The 23945-nt window shown below is 44.8% G+C and overlaps 1 protein-coding gene across 1 annotated transcript; it reads right to left on the reverse strand.

Moving 5' to 3' along the window:
- Positions 1 to 1037: 1037 nt before the first annotated feature.
- IRF3 (interferon regulatory factor 3) lies at positions 1038 to 20969 on the reverse strand. The gene is made up of 11 exons (XM_081933262.1): positions 20797 to 20969; positions 20553 to 20631; positions 18083 to 18279; positions 16746 to 16923; positions 16542 to 16633; positions 15911 to 15965; positions 14657 to 14764; positions 13670 to 13795; positions 13000 to 13374; positions 4185 to 4303; positions 1038 to 1476 (listed from the first exon to the last, which is right to left on the reverse strand). The coding sequence occupies exons 3-11, from the start codon at positions 18245 to 18247 to the stop codon at positions 1315 to 1317; spliced, it is 1380 nt and encodes a 459-aa protein (XP_081789388.1). The 5' UTR covers positions 18248 to 18279; positions 20553 to 20631; positions 20797 to 20969; the 3' UTR covers positions 1038 to 1314.
- Positions 20970 to 23945: the final 2976 nt, after the last annotated feature.

Below are 23945 nucleotides of genomic sequence, written 5' to 3' on the forward strand. Positions count from 1 at the left end.
GGGACCCAATGGAGTTCCACACTGGAGGTGGTTACTGGACTAATAGCTGACACAATCTCCTCCCCCTCCCTTGTGCATCCTGCTTCCTCCCTGCCCATCTTTTAATTCATATTGCTGCACTTCGTTGTTTTACAATTGTTATATTTAAATTTGTTTTATAATTTTAATGGTCTACTGCTGTAAGCCACCCAGAGTAGCCCCACAGCAACATGGGCGGCAAATTAATCATAAATAAATTTTAGAAGAAAACAAAAAGAAAATTCCAAACATAGGAATGCATCTGGGGTATCAAACTCAATTTCATTGAGGGCTGCATCAGGATTGTGTTTGACCTTGCAGGGCCAGGGTGCGCACGGCTAGTTCGACGTCACTCGTGTTGGGGATGCTCGCGGCCTGAGTGCTCTGCCAGAGAAAACAGGCTCCTGAGCTCTGTTTTCGGCTGCAACTGCTTCTTGCAACCCTCTGCCAGCAAAAATGGAGCTGTTTTCACTGGCAGAGGCACGGCGGCTGGTCCTTTGTTGTTTCCACAGGCCAGATCTAAGCACACCATGAGCCACAAGCGGCCCACAGGCCTTGAGTTTGACACCCTTGGAATACACTGTACAGGAAACTGCTAATTAGAGCAGGTAGGCAATAGGACCTTCAAACACATTGGATTATGACATCCATTAATCTTGGTATTGTAATACACATTTTCCAATTTAGATGAGAAAGTAAGTATCATGTTGAGAAGCAAATGGCAAGAGTAGCAAGAGGATTAAATTCGGATTTTTGATAAGACTTGATAAGGACTCAAATAATAATGGAGCTAAACATCTCAGCATTAGTAGTTTGACAAAATTCCAACAAATAAACCACTAAGTCTTTAAGTGCCAAATTTCTGGGGATTTTTTAAAAATCCCAAAATCGTATAAAACAGACAAAACAGTAAAAAAGACTATTGAAGTTTCCATATGTCTAGATTATTTAAATCAGGTGAGTAATTTGATTTGTGTAATATTAAAACTTGTCTGTACCTCAGTAAGAAAATGAGGAAATCAGCATATCAAGATAATACGAAGCAATTTTTTATTAGACCAAACAAGACAAACTTTTTAATATTATCTAGAGAGTATGTAGGCTCCAAACCAGAAGGCTGGCAGGAGGACGGAAAAATATTAATGCAAAAAGTCCAACAGAATTCCAGGCCACATTTCAGTTCTTGGTGTTCACCTTTTCACAGGAAAGACAAAATGTCATTCTGCTATAGAATAGAAGAATTCAAAAGTAGTTGAATATCGGTGAACACCTGGTACAGTGCAGTATAACTAGTTTCTAAACTGTATCCATTTTTTCTCCCCATTTTCGCAGCTGCTGCAAAAATTGTTGATGTTCTAGAGAATCTGAAATCCTTAAGTCTGGTTCATTACCATTTAATGATGATGCCCCATGACTTTTGGCCAGTTCACAAAGAGTTTCCAAAATCTTAGGAATTACCTAGGTATAGAAGTGGGAGAAGGGAGGGGGAGAGAGAGAGAGAACACAAGACACTTGCTTATAATCAATTATTAAAATTTTGTTCATCTCTACTAAATCATAAAGGTGGCCATTTCTGAAATCTGCAGTTATAGAAACTTTCACTGTGAAATCTCATCTTGATGTGCACACATTGGCTTGCTGAATAAGTCAAAAGGAGTTAGTGTCATACAATATTCTAGTTTAATAATGTGCTGTATGTAGCCCTCCAACCTTTGGGTAAGCCCTTCAGAGATTCCCCAAAGGCACTATTTCAGAAACGTTACATTGTTTTCTGAACGTAAACATTTGGATTCTAAATTTTAATGTGACAGGAGAAAATATTAAATGTAAAATCCTTGGCAAACTAACAAGGCATAAACTTCTGTGGTAGCCAGTAAACTATAGGTTAGAATTGTTGTATTTGGATAGCATATTAAGCATGAATTAGAAATATATTCTGCTTTAATATGTCTGGATATAGCTACTCTAAAAGCTACTCTGTGACTTTTGTGCCTTGAGGAATGGGGAATTTTTGGCTTGCTAGATTCTGTTTTTCAGCTTGCTTCAATCCCAACCAAACAGCTAATGTTCAAGGATGGGAGATTGTCAACATTCAGAAGGCTACTGAGTCCTGTTTACTTCCCCGCTTAAATCTATGCACTGCAACAACTGTTGTGGTCTTTGAAGAATGGACAACTTTGTTTACTTTTGGATTTCCTTAGAAAGATGGAAGGGATTCATGAATAAGTAGCCAAGAGGAGGGGGAAAAATTCCCAATCAGAATGTAGGAATGAATAACATGAAAGGGAGGAGAGATTTAAAGAAAGGCTTCTTCATTAGCAGCCAAAAGAACAGGGCTGTTTTGAAAACACTTGGAAAGCAACATTTTTTTCTGAGACTTGCTTTAATTTACCTACAAAGAGAATCCTTTCCCTTTCACAGTTTTGCTTATAGCTGAGAAAAAGAGTCAGACCTGCTTCTTCCATCCTAACAAATCTTATGAGCATTAAGGGCAGAATGGAAAAGGAGATTTGGGATTTATATACAGTGCATGTCTACTGTGTTGTGTAAATCAAGCCAACTTGCACTTCTTAGGCTATGGGTGAAGAAATTATACCTCAGTATATGAAATATGTGAAGAAAATTTATGTGGTTGCTAAGAATCAACGCAGATACATAATTAAAATGTGTGAATCAGATCATTGAATCAGTTGATAGCAAGCAGTAAATAGCCACATACAGAAACAGTTGTTTTCTTCCCGCTCAGATGACGAGAAAAGACATTTTCACTGTAGAACTAATCTTGGCAAAAACAACAACTCTGAAGTGATATCATTGGTTATTGGAAAGCATATCTCTAAATCAATTTCAATTGCACAGGTTTTATTTATTTATTCTGTTTGTGTCCTTTCTATTTATCAAGTGCTCAATCCAGCAAACAACAATCACAATAATTTGAACCATCATAACTAAAACCGTTAATAGTTAAATTTTGGCTAAAAAGTGTGTTGATTTGCCAAGGTGGAGGTGCTAAATGCAATTCCCAGCACAGAACATTTCATACTGTGTTTCCCCAAAAATATGACCTGTCCTGAAACTAAAGCCTTACCACATATTATCCCCCCCCCTGAAAACAAGCCCCCTGGACAATCCCCCCCCATCCGGCCAGGCAGAGACCTAGCGGTATCCCGAAGGCACCAAGCCACAGGAACGAGGTGGGGGGGCAAAGGCGCTTGGTGCTTTCAGGGTACCGCTCGGTCGTCAGAGGCGCTGTTCCCAGCTGAAGAGGGGGGTTGCCGGGCAGCTGCTCTCTTCCGAGTGGGCTCTTGAAGAGCCGGGCACAACCACAAGGTTGAATGGCTGTGTTGCGCTGTCCCAGCAGCAACACAGCAGCCATGAGGTGACCACGCTCGCGAGCAGCCACCTGGCAACCCCCCTTTCCAGCTGGGCATAGCGCCGCAGACCGACCTAGTGGTACCTGGAAAGCACCAAGCAACGCGAGCACCTGTTTGCCGCCCTCCGCCTCCCAAGGCTCAGTGCCTTTGGAATGCCTGCGAGTCATGCGAGCGGGAAGCAGAAAAGCTGCTCGCACAACCCCTCTCCAGCCATGCAGAGCCCAATTTACTCACCTACAAGCATTCCGAAGGCGCCAAGCCGCAGGAGGCGGCGAACAGGCGCTCGTGTTGCTTGGTGCCTTCCAGGTACCGTTAAGTCGGTCAGCGGCGCTGTGCCCATCTAGAAAGGGGGGTTGCCGGGCGGCTGCTCGTGAGTGTGGTCACCTTATGGCTGCTGTGTTGCTGCTGCGACAGTGCAACACAGCCATTTGACCCTGAGGCTATGCCCGACTCTTCGGGAGCCTGGTCGTAAGGGAGCAGCCACCCAGCAACCCCAAAACAATAAGCCCTCCCCTTTAATAAGCCCAAAGCCATATTTCGTGGGTCAAAAAAATATAAGACCCTGTCGTATTTTCGGGGAAACACAGTAGCTCTTACTACTGAAGTCTGCCACTTTTAAATTAAATTATAGGAAATGTGGTTTATGTCACATCATTTTGGGTTTAAGTGCCCAATTTATTTTACAGCTGCACATAAAAATATTTCCTTGGGAGTCAAGGAGAATGAGAAAAGCATACTGGGAAAATGTACATATATACTGTACATCTAACAAACTGTAGGACAAGAACTTACTTGTACAATGATCAGTTTTTTCTTCCAGACACAATTGGAGTCAGGCCACTCTTCCCCAAAGCATAGCCACCAAGTATAATTAGGACAACCTTGGCGCCCCTCGATGTACCCAATCAAATCTGAGGGAAGAAAGAGACGGGTGGGTGGAATTTTTTTCTTGTATTTAGTTACCACAGGAAAATATAATACCTGTTCCCCAATTAGTGGATGCACATGGTGAGAAAACCTTGCCTCTACTGCCAAGGATGCCTCAAGTTTAACAAAAGGGGAGCAGTGAAATCCCCAAAATTTAGAATCAATATACAGGTTGTCCTCAATTTGTTTAGTGACCATTTGAAGCACTGAAAAAAGTGGCTTATGACCGTTTTTGATACTTAAGACCACTGGAGCATGCCCATGGTCATGTGATCAAAATTAAGGTGCCTGGCAACTGGCATGTATTTATGACCGTTGTATTGTCCCGGGGTCATGTGATCCCATTTATAATTTTTCCAGCCAGCTTCTAACATGCCAAGTCAATAGGAGAAATCAGATTCTCGGAATGATTGCAGAGTTCACTTAACAATTACAGTGATTCATCTAACAACGGGGGCAAAACAGGTTGTAAAATGGAGCCAAACTGCCTTAGTTAGCAACAGAAATTTTGGGCTCCATTGTAGTCCTAAGTCAAAGACAACCTACAATGGCCATTTTGCAAGTTTTAATTTAATGAAAATTTATGGGTTCTCATATAGTTCAATTACATATGGACCACAGATCTAGAAAAAGCATGGCAAAAACAAGGACACATTGCAAATCAGATGTAGACAGCCTGAATATGTCCCCTAAGCAATCATAAAAACCCATAATGGCTCTTCTTAGTGTGTGAACCGTAATTGAAATGTTATGCACAAATATAGCCCGGTTGCATATTTGTGTGTACAAAGGGAGAAAATGGGAAACCCCACTCTCTCATAACACATTAACTACATGAAAAGGTACAACATATACAGCTCCATTGAAAAAGAATTTCCAGATGTTTACACTGGTTTCAGAAAGGATTGTGGCTCTAGTGACCACTGCAAATCTACACTAGGTCATGGAAAAATCTCAAGAATATCAAAAGATCATCTGCATCTGCTTTATTGACTATAAGAAATCCTTCAATTGTATTGATTACAGCAAGCTGTGGAGTGTTAACACATCTGGTCAAGTTGGGTGCAGTTCAGAAAGCCACTATATGGACATCTTGGTTGTTTCATGTCAGAAAAGGAATGTTGGTCCTACTTGAACGCTCTTCTCAGCATGGCACAGGACGGTCCAGGAGCGGGTTGTTCAATCTTTATTTGCCCAAGAGACTGAGTCAGAATTTAATCCACGCCTCCAGCTTCCCCTGCTGATATCCAATTCCGACGAGGCGCAGCTCCAACTAGAGAAGTGAAAGAAGAACAGGCCCTGCTCGCAGCATTAATAGCCCCTGGAGACCCGGACTTAACCAAAAACAATAACTAGGGTGGGACTTGGACCATCCTGTGCCACGCTGAGAAGAACATTCAGGTAGGACTAACGTTCCTTCTCCAGCTGATGGTGCAGGAGGGTCCAGGAGTGGGACATACGTATCAAAGCGGCAGTCCCTAGGGCGGGAACCCACTGGTTCAAGCTACCTGACGGCGCATGTACTCCTTGCAGCACCCTATGCCCAAATGATGTCTCCACAAATGCGAATGAATCCAATCTATAGTGCTTAATAAAAGGTGAGGGGGAAACCCACGTCACAGCTCTACAAACGTCTCCAATTGGAGCCTGAGTGGTCTCCGAAGCAAGGAGTGGGGGGAGTGGGTATTAACTTGGCCCATTTGCCCGGAGACTGAGGTAAATTTGAAGCCACTCCCTCTGCTTCCTCCTCATGACTCCCCAATTAACCTCAGTCTTCGGCCCAGAAGGAGTAACTTTTTGACTCTCCACTTGGTCTTAGAGGTTTTTTTGTTCCTTGTATCTTGTCTTGTTCCTTTCAATTTGTGATTCCTCCCACCTCTCACCTTGCGTCTCTGTGCTGTTTAAATTTCTGTTTTGACCGTGCACAAGCCGGACTTGTTGCATACAAGGGAGCCCCGAACCGCTGGGCGGTTAAAGGGGAAGCTCCAGGCTGTGCGCCGGAGAGCCCAGTACCGCATGACCCCTAGTTCCATTGGTAGGGGTCTTGGAACAGCTCCAGAGGCTACTGAACGAGCGGCTTGGTCGGAGTCGGCTCAGCATAAGACCGTGTGGTGGCGGTCGCCATTTTGGATGGTGACCATCTTGGGACGCACGTGGAGGGGTGCAAGTATTGGCGTGTTTGTTTCCAACCGCCGCAGGAGTCCAGAAGCACCACCAGGAGGGAAAAAGCTTCTCTTCGGGCCTGTGCTCCGCCGGTAATCCAGGGGGAGGGCCCTTCGATCGGTGGTGGGCCGGCTTAGTCGGGCCGTGGATTGGTGGCGAGGTAGCGGATTGCGCCAGTCTGAAGGATCTCCGGAGCACGCGTAGGAGCCGAGCCGGTTGGAATAGAGAGGAGGTGGGAAGGCAGCTGGCCCTAGATCGCCAGGGGATTCGGATCCAGGAGAAGAGAACGGCCGGGGGGGGGCAACCCCTGTATCGAGGGGGAGGCCTACTTCTAAGAAGGCCACTTCTAAATCCGCTAGGAAGAGAGCTCCTAGCAAAGAGCCCCGTATTACCAGAGCGACAGGCAGAAGGCTTAGGGAGGAGATCAATCCTTCCCCATCCAGGTCACGTTCTCCTCTTCGGCCATTACCCCTACCAGGGGTCCGACTAGGCTACCCAGACTCTCCACATAGCTCGGAGAGGGAGGTTAACCCACTCTGTCTCCAGCCCAGTCTTCAGGACATCAGGGAGATGCCTTTGGCCATAGAGCAATGGCTTCTTCCAGACCACGCTTGGCTCCTCAGTCTGTTGAGCCTCCCAGCCCCTCTCCTGCTTATCCAGAGCTTTTTCAGGGTTTTCAAAATGTGATTGCCCGTACTATTGCTCAGGGCATCTCATCGGGCATGCAGCATCAATTTCAAGCCTCTAGAAGAAAATCTTATGGTACCCCACGAGGTCATCCAGCCCAACTCCAATCTTTTGCAGCTAGAGAGCGCAGATCAGATTCCCCTTCCACAGCTAGTGAGGGGTCTGGATTAGAGGAAGAGGGGCAGAAGGATGTAGCCTTCTCTGCGGACGAAGATTCCCAGGTTCCAGAGGCCCCTCCTATTGCTGGCTTGTTGCCTCCCACTTTGTTTGGTTCCCTGCTTCGCAAGGCCAGGGCTACTGCAGATCTGGATACCACTCCAGCCCCCCCCCTCAAGCCGCTATGGCTTCTACCTCCAGTGGGGGGACCAAGAAGGGCCCCTTTTATAAACCACAAGTTGAAAAGGAAGAGATTCCTACACCTGATTTATTTATGGAAGTGCTGAAATTTCAGTGGGCAAAACCTGGCACGTTTCCCACTCCAGGCAGTAATGATCGCAGGTTTTATAATCTTAATGCAGCTTTCGTCAAGCACTGCAGGTTCCATCCATAGATATCCCAGTGGCTGGTCTGGCCGCCGCTTCTGCAGTGGTTACTGGGGATATTTCTAAATGTCTGAAGGCAGAAGATATGAAGGCGGAAATGGTCCTGCGCAAGACTTTTCAGGCCGTAACGTGGGTGATCAGGCCTGCTGCGGCTGCTTCTTTTTTTAACAGATCCACTCTGCTTTGGCTGGAGCAGCTCCGTGATAGAACCCCCGCTTCCGACGTGTGTCTACTGCAGGACATCAAGAAACTGATGGAAGCCACTCAGTTTTTGGCTGATACCATGCTGGATGCGTAATTGGCAAGCAGGGTCTCAGGCAAAGTGGCATTTGGTGGGGGCAGAGTACACAGGAGACAAGCTGTTTGGAGCATCCCTTGACTCTATCCTGATCGAGGATAAGAATAAGTGCAAGGTCTTCCCCTCCATGACTAAGTGCTCTGACCATCGCCCTGCGCCCTACCCCAGGAGGTCTTCATACCGACCCCCTGAACAGGACTTCCAACAGCCAAGGTATTCTGCATCCAGATATCCCAGACAGGAGATAGGAACTTTCCAGGATGGAACGAAGAGATGCCATCTTGAACCGTTTGTAAACTAAGTAGCGGTTCAACCGTTTAAGGTCAAGGATTGCCCTCCACCCCCCAGAGGACTTTGGAACTACAAAGGAACCAACTCCACCGCCTGGATCTCCACCAGGTGGTCAATCGCTTGGCACATGAGCTGTCTCTTAAATACGCACTTGGGATGTAAACATACAAAAAGAATTCGGAGGGACGGATAGGAATTCCAGTCGCAGGCCAAACTTCACCGTGTTAAAGGACCCAGAGATCCGAAGTAATACTCTCCCATCGGTTGGCAAACAACGCCTACCGACCACTAATGGGAGCCGTCCAAACCCGCTCATTTATTCCCCCCGAAAGGACCGCCTACCCTGGGGTTGGAAACGTGACCTGTCCCTGTAAGAAGACCTATCCTGCCCCCTGTCCTGACGTGGCTGAAAGTTTCTAGGCTGATAATGATAGTCTGTGTCAGTACCCCTTTAGGGTGTCCTATGTGTATACAGTGTGTACTTGTGTTCCTGCTTCTTAGTCGTGGCAGGCAAAACCTTGTTTGTTCTCATCCTCAATGAGGTTTGGGTCCAGAACCTCGCCAAACAGCTTTTTTCCACATAAGGCCTGCCGCCAGCTTCCACTTTGCTTTGGCCTCTGCTTGCCAGTTTCGAAGCCACACCATCCGCCTAGCTGAAAGAGAGGAAGAAAGAGCCCTGAAGGTAAACGTAGCGGTGTTCAAGGTAGCATCTGCCGAAAACTGAGTCACAGCCATGACCTTGCTGATGTCTTGAAGCAGCCTCACATCGTGCGCCGGGACACGCTCCTGCATTTGTTCAAGCCACATCAGCGTGGCACGTTTGAAGAAAGATGCAGAAGAAGTGGCCTTGATCACCCATGTTGCTGCCAGGAAGGTCTTACGCAGTGCCAGTTCAGTCCTCTTATCCTCTGCCTTCAGATTGTCGGCTACATCACTCGCCACCATGGGAGTTGGGGATGCGAGGGCGGCCACAGGGACGGCCACCTCCGGAACCTATAATGCCTGGGAATAATCAGGATCCATATTATAGAACCGTCTGTCATTCCCACCCAGGGTGGGGAAAGTACCTGGCTTGGCCCACTGCTTCTGAATGACATCCAGAAACAGTTTCCGTGCAGGGATTTCCTCTTTCCGTGCTGCGGGTTCCACAAAGAAACGTTTTTTCTTTGGCACTGTCTTGGAAGTTGAGGCCTCGGCCTCCTTCTCCTTCTGTTTGCCATCCTCCGTCTCATTGGCTGCAGTGCTCCTGGCTTTAAATAGCAAGGAACGGAACAAATTAGGACGAAATAAACCGGCAAAGGTAGGAGTATACGGTGCCAAACCATCATCAGAAAGCTCCGTCTCCTTCTGCTCTTCCTCTTCCTGGAGCAAAACCTCGCTCCTCAGCGAAGGGGAGTCCTCTCTCTGTATCCTGTCTGATTGAGCAACCGGATCCTGGATGCGTCTGCGCTTGACCTCCATCAGCTCTGCGTCCGCTTAATCAGAGGTGCAACCCTGGAGGGCTATGCCATGTGCAATGGCTCGGTGAATAAGAGATTGAATGTTAACAGGCAAGTCCTAAAATTCACCAATGTCATGACTAGGCCCAAGCGTGGGTGCCAGTTGGTGCCTATGCCCTGGGTCAGAACAGGCATAATGTGTGGAAGCAGATGGTACACGCCTTCCTTGTCCTCCACCTCCAAGAGTGGGGGTGAGATGGAACTGGCCCTTGGGGATCCAGAGATCCTTGAAGGGGAAGGGGATGGAAAAGGTGGGGCACTCTCAGGCGGGAGTGGTGGTAAACTTAACAGAAGGCAAAGGGGCCTTATCCCCGCCTCCCTGCCTGGTCATCTCCCCATCCCCTGCACCCCCTTGCCTGGAGAGAGCTTGCTTCACCAGTGGAGGAGGAGCTGCAGACATCGCCCAGCTACCTTCACCGTGGGAATCAGCCATGGTCTTGTAGCAAAACTCTCTGCCCAAGGCCTCACACTGACCAGTTCAGTAACCAACACAGCATTATAAATCCTGGTTGTCAATCTCCGACTGACCTCACCGGAGCCTGCAGTTGCAGTGAGCCTCGTGGCAGAGAAAAAGTGAAAACAAAATGGCCGCCAACCATGTGACTCCCCCCGGAGGTTCAAACAAAATGGCTGCCACCTCATAGGCCACTAACAAAATGGCCACCACAACGAGGACCTTCTCAAGATGGCCACCACCCAAGAAGCTCTCCCAAAAATGGCTGTCCCCAGGGCCCCATACTCACGAGGGAGTAGCCTCCGGGAAAAAAAACAAAAACAAATGGTGCCGGTGATCAAACAGTCCCGAGATCATCCGGTCAGCCACACAGCCTTCTGCCAGTCTTAGTCAGCGCCAATCGCGCCCTCCTGTCGTTCCAGACAATTTGCAGCTATGCAGGAACGCCGGCATGTCACACACGCGCTCCTCGTACCTGCAGACTTGCTGTCCGTCTGCTGCAGCCCGAGAGCCAGCGGCAAGGCAGGGCAACCTCCTGTCCCGCTCACAAGCAGTAATCGGAAGCGAGTCAAACGGAGCCGCAATGGACTCCGATGGCCGGCCCAGCCGGTAGCTTGCCTGCGAGGAACCTGGGAGCCTCCAACAGGATCTAGCCCATACAATTCGCTGCTTTAACACAAGCAGGTGGGAAAAAAGAACTTGTGAGCCAAGTTCAAACACCTTCCATCCAATAGTGATATCAAATTAATTGAAAGAAATCAAGAAAAAATTAAACTATTCTAGGGAAGAAAACCAAATTTCACTAACAGCAAAAGTTTTTACATCTCTTTTCGGGCAAGACTGAGTCGGAATTGGATATCAGCAGGGGAAGCTGGAGGCGTGGCTTAAATTCTGATTCATTCTCTTAGGCAAATAAGGATTGAACAACCCACTCCTGGACCCTCCTGCGCCATCAGCTAGAGAATGGAAGATAGCAAGGTTGCATTCTTTTAGATTTCTTATTCAACCTGTATGCCAAGGGGATCATGAAGAAGCTGAAACTTGAAGAATCAAAAATTTGAGTAAAGATTGGAGGAAAATCAATAATCTTCAATATGTTGATGACACATCCTCTCAGAAATCAAAGGCCTGAAACATCTAATCAAAATATGAAAGATGAAAGCAGGACTCTTCCTGAATCAGAATTTCTTCTGTTAAGATGGTTAAAAAATGAATTGCACCCAATTTTATAACCTCTTTTGCCATGGCTATTAAACGGTTGCAGTTGTTAAATGGCCATTACGCTTCCCCCATTGACTTTGCTCGCTGGAAACAAATTAGGAAGGTCACAAATGGCATTCAGATGACCCCAGGAGACTGCAACTGTTGTAAATTCATGCCTGTTGCCAAGCACCTGAATTTTAATCACATGGCTGTGGGAATGTGGTGTTGTAAGGCGAAGACCAGTTATAAGTAACTTTTTTCGGTGCCGGTTAACTTTGAATGGTCACTACTGATACATGAATGATTATAAGTCGATTATCTGTAGTGATTTTAAATTAAATTCAGGTTTCTGAAAGTTTGGGCCGGATTGCATCTGGAAAGCATGTGTATTTTTCAAGAGAGGGAGGGAATAGAGAAGATGCTTGCTTGTATCCTATTATTTAGGCAGAATGTTTTTCTTCTAAGTGAGGGCTGTCAAGCTTGATTTCATTGAGGTCTGCATCAGGGTTGTGTTTGACCTCGAGGGGTGGTGGGGAGCCATGGCCAGGGTAGGCATGGCCAGCTCCACTTCACTCATGTCGGGGGCACCTATGGTGCCCTGAATTTTCTGCCAGCAAAAACAGGCTCCCAAGCTCTGTTTTTGGCTGCGACCGCCTCTTGCAACCCTCTGCCCTCCCGAGCTCTGTTTTCAGATAGGACAGCCTCCTGCAAACTCTGCCAGTGAAAATGGAGCTCAGGTGAGCTGTTCACAGACCTCACAAGCTCCATTTTTGGCTGCGCCAGCCTCCTACTACCTGCTGTCAGCCAAAACAGACCTAACAAGGCTGAACACTCTGGCTCGGGAGGGCCAAGCTCTGTTTTGGCTGGCAGAGGCACTGCAGGCAGGTCCGCTGTTTCCAGGGCAGTCCTGTGGGCCAGATCTAAATACCCCTTGGGCTGGATTCAACCCGCAGGCCTTGTTTGACACCCCCGCTCGGAGGGTGGTTTTAAGCGCTCCAAAGGCATCAGGGAAGCCTCCGGACAGTCCCTGAAGCCTTCGGAACGCTTAAAACCACCCTCCGAGCAAACCGGAAGTGACTTCTGGTTTGCTCGGAGGGTCATTTTAAGGCGTCAGGGAAGCCTCCGGATGATCCCTGAAGCCTTCGGAATGCTTAAAACGACCCTCCGAGCAACCTGGAAGTCACTTCCGGTTTGCTCGGAGGGTGATTTTAAGTGCTCCGAAGGCATCAGGGAAGCCTCCGGATGGTCCCTGAAGCCTCCGGGGGGGGGGGAGGCTCTTTTCGCCCTCCCCAGGCTCCTATAAAGCCTCTGGAGCCTGGGGAAGGCGAAAAATAGCTTTTAAAAAGGTGAACTCAGCTGGCCAGCGCGTGCATGCGCGCTGGTCAGCTGACAGGGCAGCGCCCCGCGTGCCCTGACAAATGGCTCCGTGTGCCACTTGTGGCACGCGTGCCATAGGTTCGCCATCACTGCTTTAGCATAAGTAGAATTAACAGACATCTAAACAAGTGTTCTTAGGATTCAGATAAAAACCACCTTAGCATACCTGATACGAAAAGCTGCAGATCGAAGATGGGAACAAACTGTTCCTTCAGTAGCTTTCCATGCTGTACGCGATCTCCTGGAATTTCAGATTGGCTCCAGTAGACATGGCAAACACCTTTGCGTATGCCACACAGTTGATTTCCCGTGATACGGAGAAGCACACCTGGAGCCACTCCTTTGATAAGGCGAAATGTGTACTCTGCTTGAAGCTTATCATTCAAAATGGTGGGGTCAGGCAACGATACATTCGCCAAATCAAGATCATTTCCATGGACACCATTAGGCACGAAGCATAGGCCTCGGTTGTTCTCTTTATTGATCACTTCATGTAAGACCTGACGACCCCGATAAAAAATCTGAACCTCAAAATCTGTCTCTAAAAAGAAGGAAATCCAAATTCTCAGGGTAGAGACAGTACTTTTTATTAGCTCACTCACATACAAAACTTTTACTGCTGTAAATTACCACTAATACAGTACATTTGTGCCAAAGAATATGTGATTCTAAATTACAACTTCCAGCACTATTCAGTACTATCTATGCAGGTAAGTTAGTTCAGCCACATCTATAGAGCCACAGGTTTTCCAGTTTCTTAAGAAACCAAGATCCTCTTACCAAGTTTTTAACTACTATCCTGCAGTAGTTATTTCCTTTAGATTCAGGAAACTTACCAAACGGAGTTGTTATCAGTTGTTCCAATTGTGAGTTCATGCCAATGGGTTGATACAATTCTAAATTGGATGAAGGTGGTCTTTCACAGCCAATTGTATCTTCTGCTGCCATTCCTGAATATGGAGCTTTACAGAACAATATATATATATATATTAAGAATCTAAAAGTGATGGGTTTCATTTAAGAAACTAAAATGTGGAGATTTGGAAGTGGAGGAACAACAATTTCTGCATCATTATTTGGGCAGTTATCTCTCCCACCTCCATCACCTAAGGCCTTGTCTCAATATAATTTCTGTATCAGTTTGTCCACTCTAGGCATTTCATGAAGTGAGCTGCATCTCATGGCAGGTTATACTTTTTTATTTAAAAAAAATTGGGCAGGCAAATGCTGATAGATTCCTTCTGATTTGATGGGTCTAGGACTTAAATCTTGAGAGAGCAAGCAAATTTTGATCTAATGGAACTGAAGCTTGAAAGATTGCCTCTGACTAGCACAATCCTCAAACATTCTTCACCAGAATGGCAATCCAATCTCCAAAGCAGTTCTTGTCCTCCTTCCAAATGTCATTCATTTTTCTCAGTAATTTAGAAAACAAGAATTTTTTTTTTATTTCTTGGATTTCTAAACCGCCTCCTCTCCCAAAAAGGGACTCGAACAATTTATATTACATGAAAATGGAGACTTATGCATCCAATCATTATTCCTCCTAAAAGATGAATTCTTTGTATTTCATGTTATTGTTATTGTTGTTATTATTATTTTCTTTCTACAATATCTAGATTGGCACATGATGCCTAGATAACAAAGTCTTGGTTCACACAGCATTAAAACATAAAACGTAGTTTTCAAAGCTCAAGATTGAGTTTATTGTCTATGAAACAGACAATAATAAGTTCATTTGGCTTTAGGTTATTGTTCTGTGTGACTGGAACATCTCTGACCACAAGACAACCAAGAATTTCCCCTAGATTCAGGAAGCTTACCAAATTCATTGGTTCTCTCGGTTTGTTGCAATAGAGTAAATGGTGTTGTAGAATCATCCAGAACCAATTTGGATGGAGTTTGAGACCACATTGGATAGTCTTCTACGGCTAAAAGTGAAGCATTATAGAAACAGAGAGACATAATGAAAACTTCATTCCAAAACCAGGAATGATTTCAATATTTTTATTCTACTAACATTTAATTGATACAACATATAAAGATTATTTTACATCACTTCGGCACTTTAAAAACTATTATTAAAATCAAGTCAGAAATTAAGAAAAATGGACAATATAAGGATCATTAGTCAAAATAATGATTTCTAGCTATAGTCCTTGACTTCTGACCACAATTGAGCCCAAAATGTCTGTTGCTGAGATGGTTGTTAACTGAGTTTTGCCCCATTTTATAATCCTTCTTGTCACAGTTATTAAGTTAGTACTGGTAACAAGGTGTAAAGTAAATGTAGTTTCCCCATTGAACTTGTTTGTCAGGTTGCAAAAGGTGACCACATGACCCTGGGACACTGCAATTGTCATTAATAGAACCAGTTGCCAACCTGTATCAGATGAACCTTGGGAGTACCGCAGCAGTCATTAGCATGAAATATGATGTCATTTTTTTGTAACTTTCAATGATCACTAAACGAATGACTGTTAGTCGAGAGCTCATTTGAAGCAGTCCAAAGTTTACCTTATATTGTAGAGTTCCCGACTCTAGGGGGCAGTGCTCATCTCCGTTTCAAAGCCGAAGAGCCAGCGCTGTCCAAAAACGTCTTTGTGGTCATGGCATGACTAAATGCCAAAGGTGCACGGAACGCTGTTACCTTCCCACCAAAGGTGGTTCCTATTTTTCTACTTGCATTTTTACATGCTTTTGAACTGCTAGGTTGGCAGGAGCTGGGACAAGTAACGGGAGTTACGCAGCACTAGGGATTCGAACCACCAATCTTTCTGATTGAAAAGCTCAGCGGCTTAGCCATTGAGCCACTGCATCCCTAAAAATCTCATACTAATTTTCTAAATAAATTTGTCTTCTATTGATGTTTTCATTGTTTCCTTTTAATGTAAATTCTGAATGCTTTTAAACATAGAAGTAAGTTCAATTTATTCTATTTCTGAATCACATTTCAGTGACTATATGTACGCTCCAACATATGTTTTTTGTTTTGTATTATAAGCATTAAAAATGTTATCTTTCACCATTGTGAAAAATTGATATTTAATTGGATCCTTTTGATTTTTGTCACTTACCATCAGCTGAAGTGAAACAATCCAAGGTACTCAACACATTCTCCTGTGTTTCATCCTGAAGAACAGGATGAAAGATATAGAAAAAGCATCTAGTCTTGGCATGTCCAACTTATTGGCTTGCTTGAGCTACACTGATTGATGAGGAATTGTCATGTGCCATGTATAAAATATATAATAATAGTTAATACATACAAACGCTCATCATAATTTGAAAAGTTTATAATCTTATGAGGCTGCATTACTAGCTCTCTAGGACCACATGCAGCCCATGAGCCACAAGTTGGACTCACCTTGCCTTCCCCTCTCCACCCAGAGTGAAAAAAAAATCTTTTTTTCATTTTCATTTGACCATTTAAGCATATAAGCTACGTTGGGAACAATTTCCCAGGACAGAAATGTAGCACATATCAATAAGCACTGCCGCTTAGTGTTAAGCACAAGAAATACAAAGAAAGGCTTTTGAAAAGCTGTTAGAAACAAGGGAAAAAGTGGGACTGAATAAAATCTTTAAAGATATAATAAGATACTACAACTTCATTCTGCAGGGGAAAATATGCTATACTGAGTATTTGCTGAGTAATTCAGCAAAGGAAGGGAGCCTGACTATCGGGTGAGACAGAGGAGGACTTACCAGACTAAACGATGAACTCATTCCCTGTGACCTCCTACTTTCAGCTGGAATCAAAGGTGCATGAATAACCTCCACAGCTGGATTATTTAGGTCTGAGTAAGAAAATAATAAGCAAGCATTCTTTCACACTGACTCACATTTCTCCCCTCTTAAAATTATATTGTCCTTGGTAGATGCTAAACTTTTTTGAAATTAATTCCTTACTGGCAATATTAAAGTTGATTTTATAGACTTTGTGAGGATCTTCAGGGTCAGTGCTATTATCCTCCACCATCTCAATACCATCTTTTCGGTTCAGAGCAGAGCGGAAATTCCTCTTCCAGTCTGAAGGAGTCCGACGATCCATTTCTGGATTGTAAAGGTGTCTAGCAATGGCCCAGTCCTAGGCAGAAAGGCAACAGCATAGTCTGCAATTAACATGCCTGGTTTCTCTTCCTCCATGCTCCCCACCAAGCTAGTATATGGCAGAGTTCATCCAATAGACCACAATCTGACTTGCTTCTGTCTCGAGAGTACATTTTGTAAATCCAGCCACTACAATTTATGACATGGTTATGGTTTATGGCTTAGCATCAGAGGTGGTATTCAGCAGATTCTGACCAGTTCTGGAGAACCGGTAGTGGAAATTTTGAGTAGTCCTCAAAGATGTATCAGGGGCCAGACCTGTGTTTCCTGATCTAGTCTATCTTACAGAACTGACATATTTGTCCATATAATCACTAGGAATCAAGACTGACTTAAAGCTCACCACCACAATACCGAATAATTCAGAGAGCCATCAGAAAAAAAAATGAACTTGCCGTCACCAATTGAAGAATGACACTTTGGTCTAGAGTTAAGGCACCAGGCTAGAAAGCAAGAGACCATGAGTTCAAGTTCTGCCTAGGCCATGAAAGCCAGCTGGATGACCTTGGGCCAGTCACTATCTCTGAGCCAACTCACCTTATGAGCAAACAAGTTGTCAAAAAAGCCAATACAGTCCTGGGTTGAATCAACAGAGGAATAGTATGAAGATCAAGAGAAGTGATAATACTGTTTTATCCAGCAATAATGGGGCCACACATGGAATACTACATCTAGTTGTGGTCACCGTGATACCAAAAATATGTTGATACCTCTACAAGTGTGCAGGGTATGCTATTCCTCTGTTGTGCAGAGAAGAGCAACAAGGATGATAAAGACTCAGGAGGATAAATCAAATGATGAACAATTAAGGGAGATAGGTATGTCTAACCTAAGTACTAACCTAACTCTAAGCTATGGAAGAAAAGGATTAGGGGAGAGGTGATAATTCTCTTCCAGTACTTGAAGGGCTTTCACAGAGAAGAGAAGAGAAGAGAAGAGAAGAGAAGAGAAGAAGGGGTTGATTTATTCTCCAAAGCACCAGAGGGCAGGACAAGAAGTGATGGGTGGGAAAATTGTTAAAGAGAGATCCAATCTTGATGTAAGGAGAAATTTTCTGACAATGAGAACAATTAATCATCTCTTTCACATGGTATGTGACACACATGCAACAGGGGAAGAAATCTCCGCAAGCTTACCTCAAAGATCTGAAAATCCATTGGGTTAATGCTCTGTCGTGACGCATGCTTCCATGGTATTCGGAAAAGTGTTTTTTCTGAGTTGAGCCAGGACACACCTGGATATCTCTGGTTGTCCAATTGCTCTATTAGCCAGGGTACAATGAGAGGCTTCTGAGTACTCATTGGAGATATACAGATGTGCTGTCAGTTCAAATCTGTGGGGAAAGAACAGAATCATAAACACAATTCACTGGGGAAATGTAGAAAAATGTTCTTCATGCATAGAGAAAACTTTTGGCATGCAATATCCTGAATTGTTAACCGTGAGGTTCTTGGTCTCTGAGCTTGGTGATTTTCATGCAAAAATTTCAAGAACTATGTAACATAATCAGGGATATGTTCAGATGTGCACTGATGTTACTGTTGGAAGAAATCTCTTTATTATCCATTAGCTCCTGGCAGGCTCCGTGGGCTTCTACCTTCAGACAAATGTCTGCGCTGGCTGGGTAGTGATCCTCCAGACCCTGTCTGGTGGCTGGGTTGGCTGGGAGTCCCTTTGTTGGTGACCAAATTGTTGGAAGCAATTTCCCTGGTTTGTTCTCAGCTGGGAAGCAGTCACCCATGCTGAGAAGAAATGACACAGAAGCAAACTGCCAGAAAGCAGGGTTCTTTAATCAGGAAGACAAGAAAGGTAGTGACACTGCTCCAGTGTTCCTGGCTTGTAAGCAGATTGGGGAGTGAGGGGACAAACCCATGCTTTCCTGTACTTGATTTTCCTTTGAAGCTCCTATAGCAGTGATGGCTAACCTTTTCTGGACCGAGTGCCCAAAGTGTGTGTGAATGCGCGCATGCGCGCCTGAACCCCAAAATGCAATGCATGCACCCTGCATGCAACCCACCCTCCATGCATGCGCACACCCCCATACGTGTCCTGGCCACTGCATGCATGGCAGAGACCTGAAGACCAGCTGGCCATGGGAGGCACGTGTGCATGCACGGCAGAACTGAACTGGGGGGATGGCTAGCATGTCATCAGAGAGGGCATGCACTGTGTGTCACCTCTGGTACGCATGCCATAGGTTCGCCATCACAGTCCTATAGTTTGATGGGTTTTGATGTGTGCCTTTGGATAAAGTGACTGCTCTGGATCCTGTGTTCCTGCCTTAATGGGGGTAATCCTGTCCCAGGACCTTTGTCTTTCCAATCCTGGGGGTTAATCTTATCAGGGGGCAGGAAAAAGGGAGTTTGATGGAGAATTTATTTTTAACCTAATTCCTTAAGTATTTTCAGGATCTGGCTTTGTTATTTCTAGTAAATAACAAAATAATAAAAAAGCCAACACAGTTCTAGGCTGCATAAACAGAGGGATAGAATCAAGATCACGTGAAGTGTTAATACCACTTTATAATGCCTTGGTAAGGCCACACTTGGAATACCGCATTCAGTTCTGGTCGCCACGATGTAAAAAAGATGTGGAGACTCTAGAAAGAGTGCAGAGAAGAGCAACAAAGATGATTAGGGGACTGGAGACTAAAACATATGAAGAACAGTTGCAGGAACTGGGTATGTCTAGTTTAGTAGAAAGAGACATGATAGCAGTGTTCCAATATCTCAGGGGCTGCCACAAAGAAGAGGGAGTCAAACTGTTTTCCAAGGCACCTGAGGGTAGAACAAGAAGCAATGGGTGGAAACTAATCAAGGAGAGAAGCAACTTAGAACTGAGGAGAAATTTCCTGACAGAACAATTAATCAGTGGAACAATTTGCCTCCAGAATTTGTGGATGCCCCAACACTGAAAGTCTTTAAGATGTGGAATAGCCATCTATCTGAAATGGTATAGAGTTTCCGGCCTAAGCAGGGGGTTGGACTAGAAAACCTTCAAGGTTCCTTCCAACTCTGTTATTCTAAAAAAAAAAATATCAAGTAATACCTTTTGCAGTCTGTCCAGATTTGCAATAATTTTCTGAGCACTTGCCTCCAGATTTTTTTTTTTTTTACTCTGTTAAGGGAAAAGGCTGTTTTTATTTCCTGCACTGTTTCAGGGGTTCTGGCATTGTCTTCTTTGGGGTGCACTTCCCATATTACTTATTAGGGTAATGAAATGGCTGCAAAAATATCACCAAACTCGGAGAGCATCAAGGACCCCACAGTTCAACTCCAAGTTACAATTATTCTCTTCTACTGTTTGCAATCCCTTGCCATGAACGACTACTTCCCCAATCTGTAGCTGTCCAGATGACAGAACCTTCCAGAATTTCATTGTCATTTCATTGAGCTGTAGTCCAAATACATAGAGGACAATTGCTTGTGAAAAGCTCTAAGCAGCAGCGAATTTAGGCTGCTCCCCTACTCCTAAACAAGACGCTGATCCTCTTGCAATAGCCTTTTCTCATTCACAACATTGTCTGGACATCTGAACAACCAACTTTCTCATCCGTAGCTCCATTATCTTGAAATAAAAAAAAAAAGATGGAATAGTTGCACATACCCTGTTGGCAACCTTCGACCGCTTCTCGTCTGGAAGTGTGCAGAGGGAGGATTTACTTCGGAGTAAACCTCAGATTACTCTGTAAATTTTGGAAAGATAAGTATTATTTGGTGGGCCCCGTGTATTTTGATTTTGGATCAGGAAGGTGGAGAGTACTTGCGAGAGATTTCGGCTATCATGGGGTAAAGACAGCTTGAGCGCCTTCCCGAACTCCCACGGCCCCCTCCCCAATCAGAGTACCTACCTCTTTCTCTACAGGATCTCTGCTTCGATCGACCGATAAAAACAAAAACAGTTACAAGCTCCCCTCTCCCGGTGTCACACATTTAGTTTCGATTTCCTGGCTCAGAAATCTTAAACTGGGCGCGCCTCTTTCTACTTTCTCTCTCTCTCTGTGCTGCCATAGGCAGCAGTATAGAGCTAGTATAGGAATTAAGAACTGTCTCCTTTAAGAAACTACCTCATGGGAAATGTAGGCAAGACTGCCTTATGGGAAATGTAGTTCCATGAAATGTGATCATATCTGTGTTTCTGATTGGCCATTGGGGCATTCTGCTTGCCTGCAAAGTTTATAGCCAGTCAGTTTAAAAGCCTTTGTGATCCCGAATAGTAGTGTTTGTATCTCCGCCAGTGGTGGGTTTCAAAACTTTTTAGAACCTATTCTGTAGGTGTGGCCTGTTTTGTGGGAGTGGCTCAGTGGTCATGTGACAGGGTGGGAGTGGCTTGGTGGTCATGTGATAGGTGGGCATGGCCAAGTTGGAAAATGTGGTGAAACTCACTTAACAACGCTCTTGCTTAGCAACCAAAATTTTGGGCTCAATTGTGATCATAAGTTTTCTTTCTTTTTTTCTTTTTCTTCCTTCTTTCCTTCTTGTGCCTCTCCCCCACTTATTTTCTTTCTTTTCCTTCCTTCCTTCCTTCCTTCCTTCCTTCCTTCCTTCCTTCCTTCCTTCCTTCCCGTGTCTCTCTCCCCCTTATTTTCTTTCTTTCTCTTCCTTCTTTCTTATCTCTCTCTAACTTTATTTCTTTCTCTTTCTCATTCTTTCTCTCTCTCTCTCTCTCTCTCTCTCTCCCTCTCTCTCTCTCTCTCTCTCTCTCACACACACACACACACACACACACCATTTCCCTCATGTCTGCCACTGACAGCTCTCAAAGAGAAGGAAGAACTCCTGCCTTGGGAAGGGGTTGGACTAGATTATCTTTATGTTCCCTTGTATGCTCCTAAGTCTACTCTACACATATATGTTCTGCTCTGTGCCAGTTGAAACTGTTTTGCATTTGTGTATGAGGGGATGTTCTTTTCCAAATTTTTACTTTTTTATAATTTAAATTATAATTTAATTTTTACTTACTTATAATTTAATTACTTAAAACACACTCTAATATACATTTAGATAGCAAATGTAAGAACACTTCAACCATACAGTAAACAAAGGACTAAAAATTAAAATATGAATTTGCAGAGCAATTTCTCTCTAGATATAAAGCTAAAGTCTTTCTTCAAAAACATCTACCACAAATTAATGTTCTTTAAAGGAATGTTAAGATTTCCCTTCAATAGGAATTTGCACGGTAGGTAGCTGGCTACAGCAGACAACCAAAACAAATCCTTCCCATGATCAAGGTCATACATGGATCAACCATTCATAGAATATTGCAAGCCCTCTTAAAGGCAGGAAGTGGTTGATAGCTGCTTTCCCTGTCTACCATTCCTTAAGGAAAAATATATTTCCCTTTTTCTTTTCCTCAAGTAAAAGACAAGTCTGGAAGGATAAAATTCTTGCATGTTTACAATGGTTGATATACACCTGTAACAATATAATAGATAGCATAATGGAAAAAAACTGTGGGAACTAATTTTTATAGCAATCAATCCTCTCATGACCTATTTATCTATCCAAATAGATATAATATTAATAAAATAATGTGCTTTAATTTATGGATAGTGGGAGGGAAATAGTAATCTTACTCTTCACAGCAATGTATTGTAGGAAGTTTTCACCCAGCCCTCTCCCAGAAAAATGAAATATCCTAGGAAATATTGATAAGGCAGAATATTATATTTTCCTGGATGTGAAAAAGGGAGAAACACATTTTAAAAACTAAGTAAATTCCTGCAGCTTCCTGCCCACCCTCACTTTATCAATGGGCCATTAAGAAGGCCAAGCTAGTCCACTTTACATAATAAAGAGTTCTCCCCTTCAGCTCCAGGGGGATGGGAATGAAGGCATGATAATATAAGCCTTTACTCAACTGACCACATGGCATCTGAGAATTCAGAGGGGGCATGGCAACAGTAAGGGCAACCAAGCGGGGGCAGCGCTTTGGTGGGCGAAGAAGAGCTGAGCTGAGAGGGGAAAAAAGCTCTGCCAGGTGGGGGAGCAGGATAGGTAGCTCCATGGCGGGAGCCTTTTATTATTATTTTCTCTTCCCCTCAAGAGTCACGCCGACAGCGGCGGCGGCAGGAGGAGCAACAGCCTGGTGTGCGCTCTCGATCTGGCCTGCCTGAGGAACAGGAGGGGAGTTCGGCTCTTTAAAAAGCCCCGCGTGGAACTCCTCTCCTGTTCCTTCTTTTGCAGCTTGAACAGCCATGCGGGGCACGCTGCCTTGTCTTTCACAGCCCCCTCATTTCCAATTGGGAGGGATCCATGGAGAGAGACAGAAAAGATGGATTTCTTCCCCACCCCAATTGGAAATGAGGCGGCTGTCAAAGTAAGGGGCCACCCTGCCGCCCTGTGCTTTGCTGGCCAAGTCTGGGGAGGTGCTTTGCTGGCGGCCAGGCCAGGCCACGCAAGCTACTGCCGTCCCGCCGTCCCGTGCTTTGCTGGGCAAGTCCGGGGATCTTGCAAAGACCTTGCGAAGTCCCCAAACTTGCCAAAGATGCCAGCCACGCCGCATAATCTCCTGCCGCCATCCCCACCACTGCGCCCATACTTGCTGGGGGCCAAGCATCTTAGGCAAGTCCAGGGACAGGTGGAGGGAGCAAGCGAGCAGCGACCGGAGGGGCAGGGAAGTGAGCGACAGGGCCGGTGCCGGTTCCCAGGGCCCAGAAGTTACTTCCGGGTCCGGTCACCAACCGGTTCGCACGGACTGGTGAGGACCGGCAGAAACCCACCACCAATCTCCGCTCAGCATGAGAGTGAAGGATCATCTTTTTACACCACGTGATGGAATAGATTATGGAACGTCAGAAGTATCTTAACACTGAACTGCAAGTTTTGCTATTAAGAATGCCTGATAATAAACTTGATCTGAATGAGATTCCTAAGCGTGGAGTTAACTGCATGCCCCGAGCAAGCCTACAATGCTTGAGGCAGAACACTCTCCAATAGGTCTAAAGATCCCATCCATCAGGGAGGCAATTTTAATTTTCTTTTCCCTTTTTCTTTT

This window comes from Natrix helvetica (genome assembly GCF_964273705.1).
Source record: "Natrix helvetica genome assembly, chromosome: Z".
Lineage (NCBI taxonomy): Eukaryota > Metazoa > Chordata > Lepidosauria > Squamata > Natricidae > Natrix > Natrix helvetica.

Coding starts and splice junctions, on each gene's coding strand:
- IRF3 (XM_081933262.1), bottom strand. CDS start 18,247: ATGAGTACTCAGAAGCCTCTCATTGTACCCTGGCTAATAGAGCAATTG. Junction 14,765..15,910: donor TTGTTTCACTTCAGCTGATG/GTAAGTGACAAA, acceptor CTTCACTTTTAG/CCGTAGAAGACTATCCAATG. Junction 13,375..13,669: donor ACTGATAACAACTCCGTTTG/GTAAGTTTCCTG, acceptor CCTTCTTTTTAG/AGACAGATTTTGAGGTTCAG.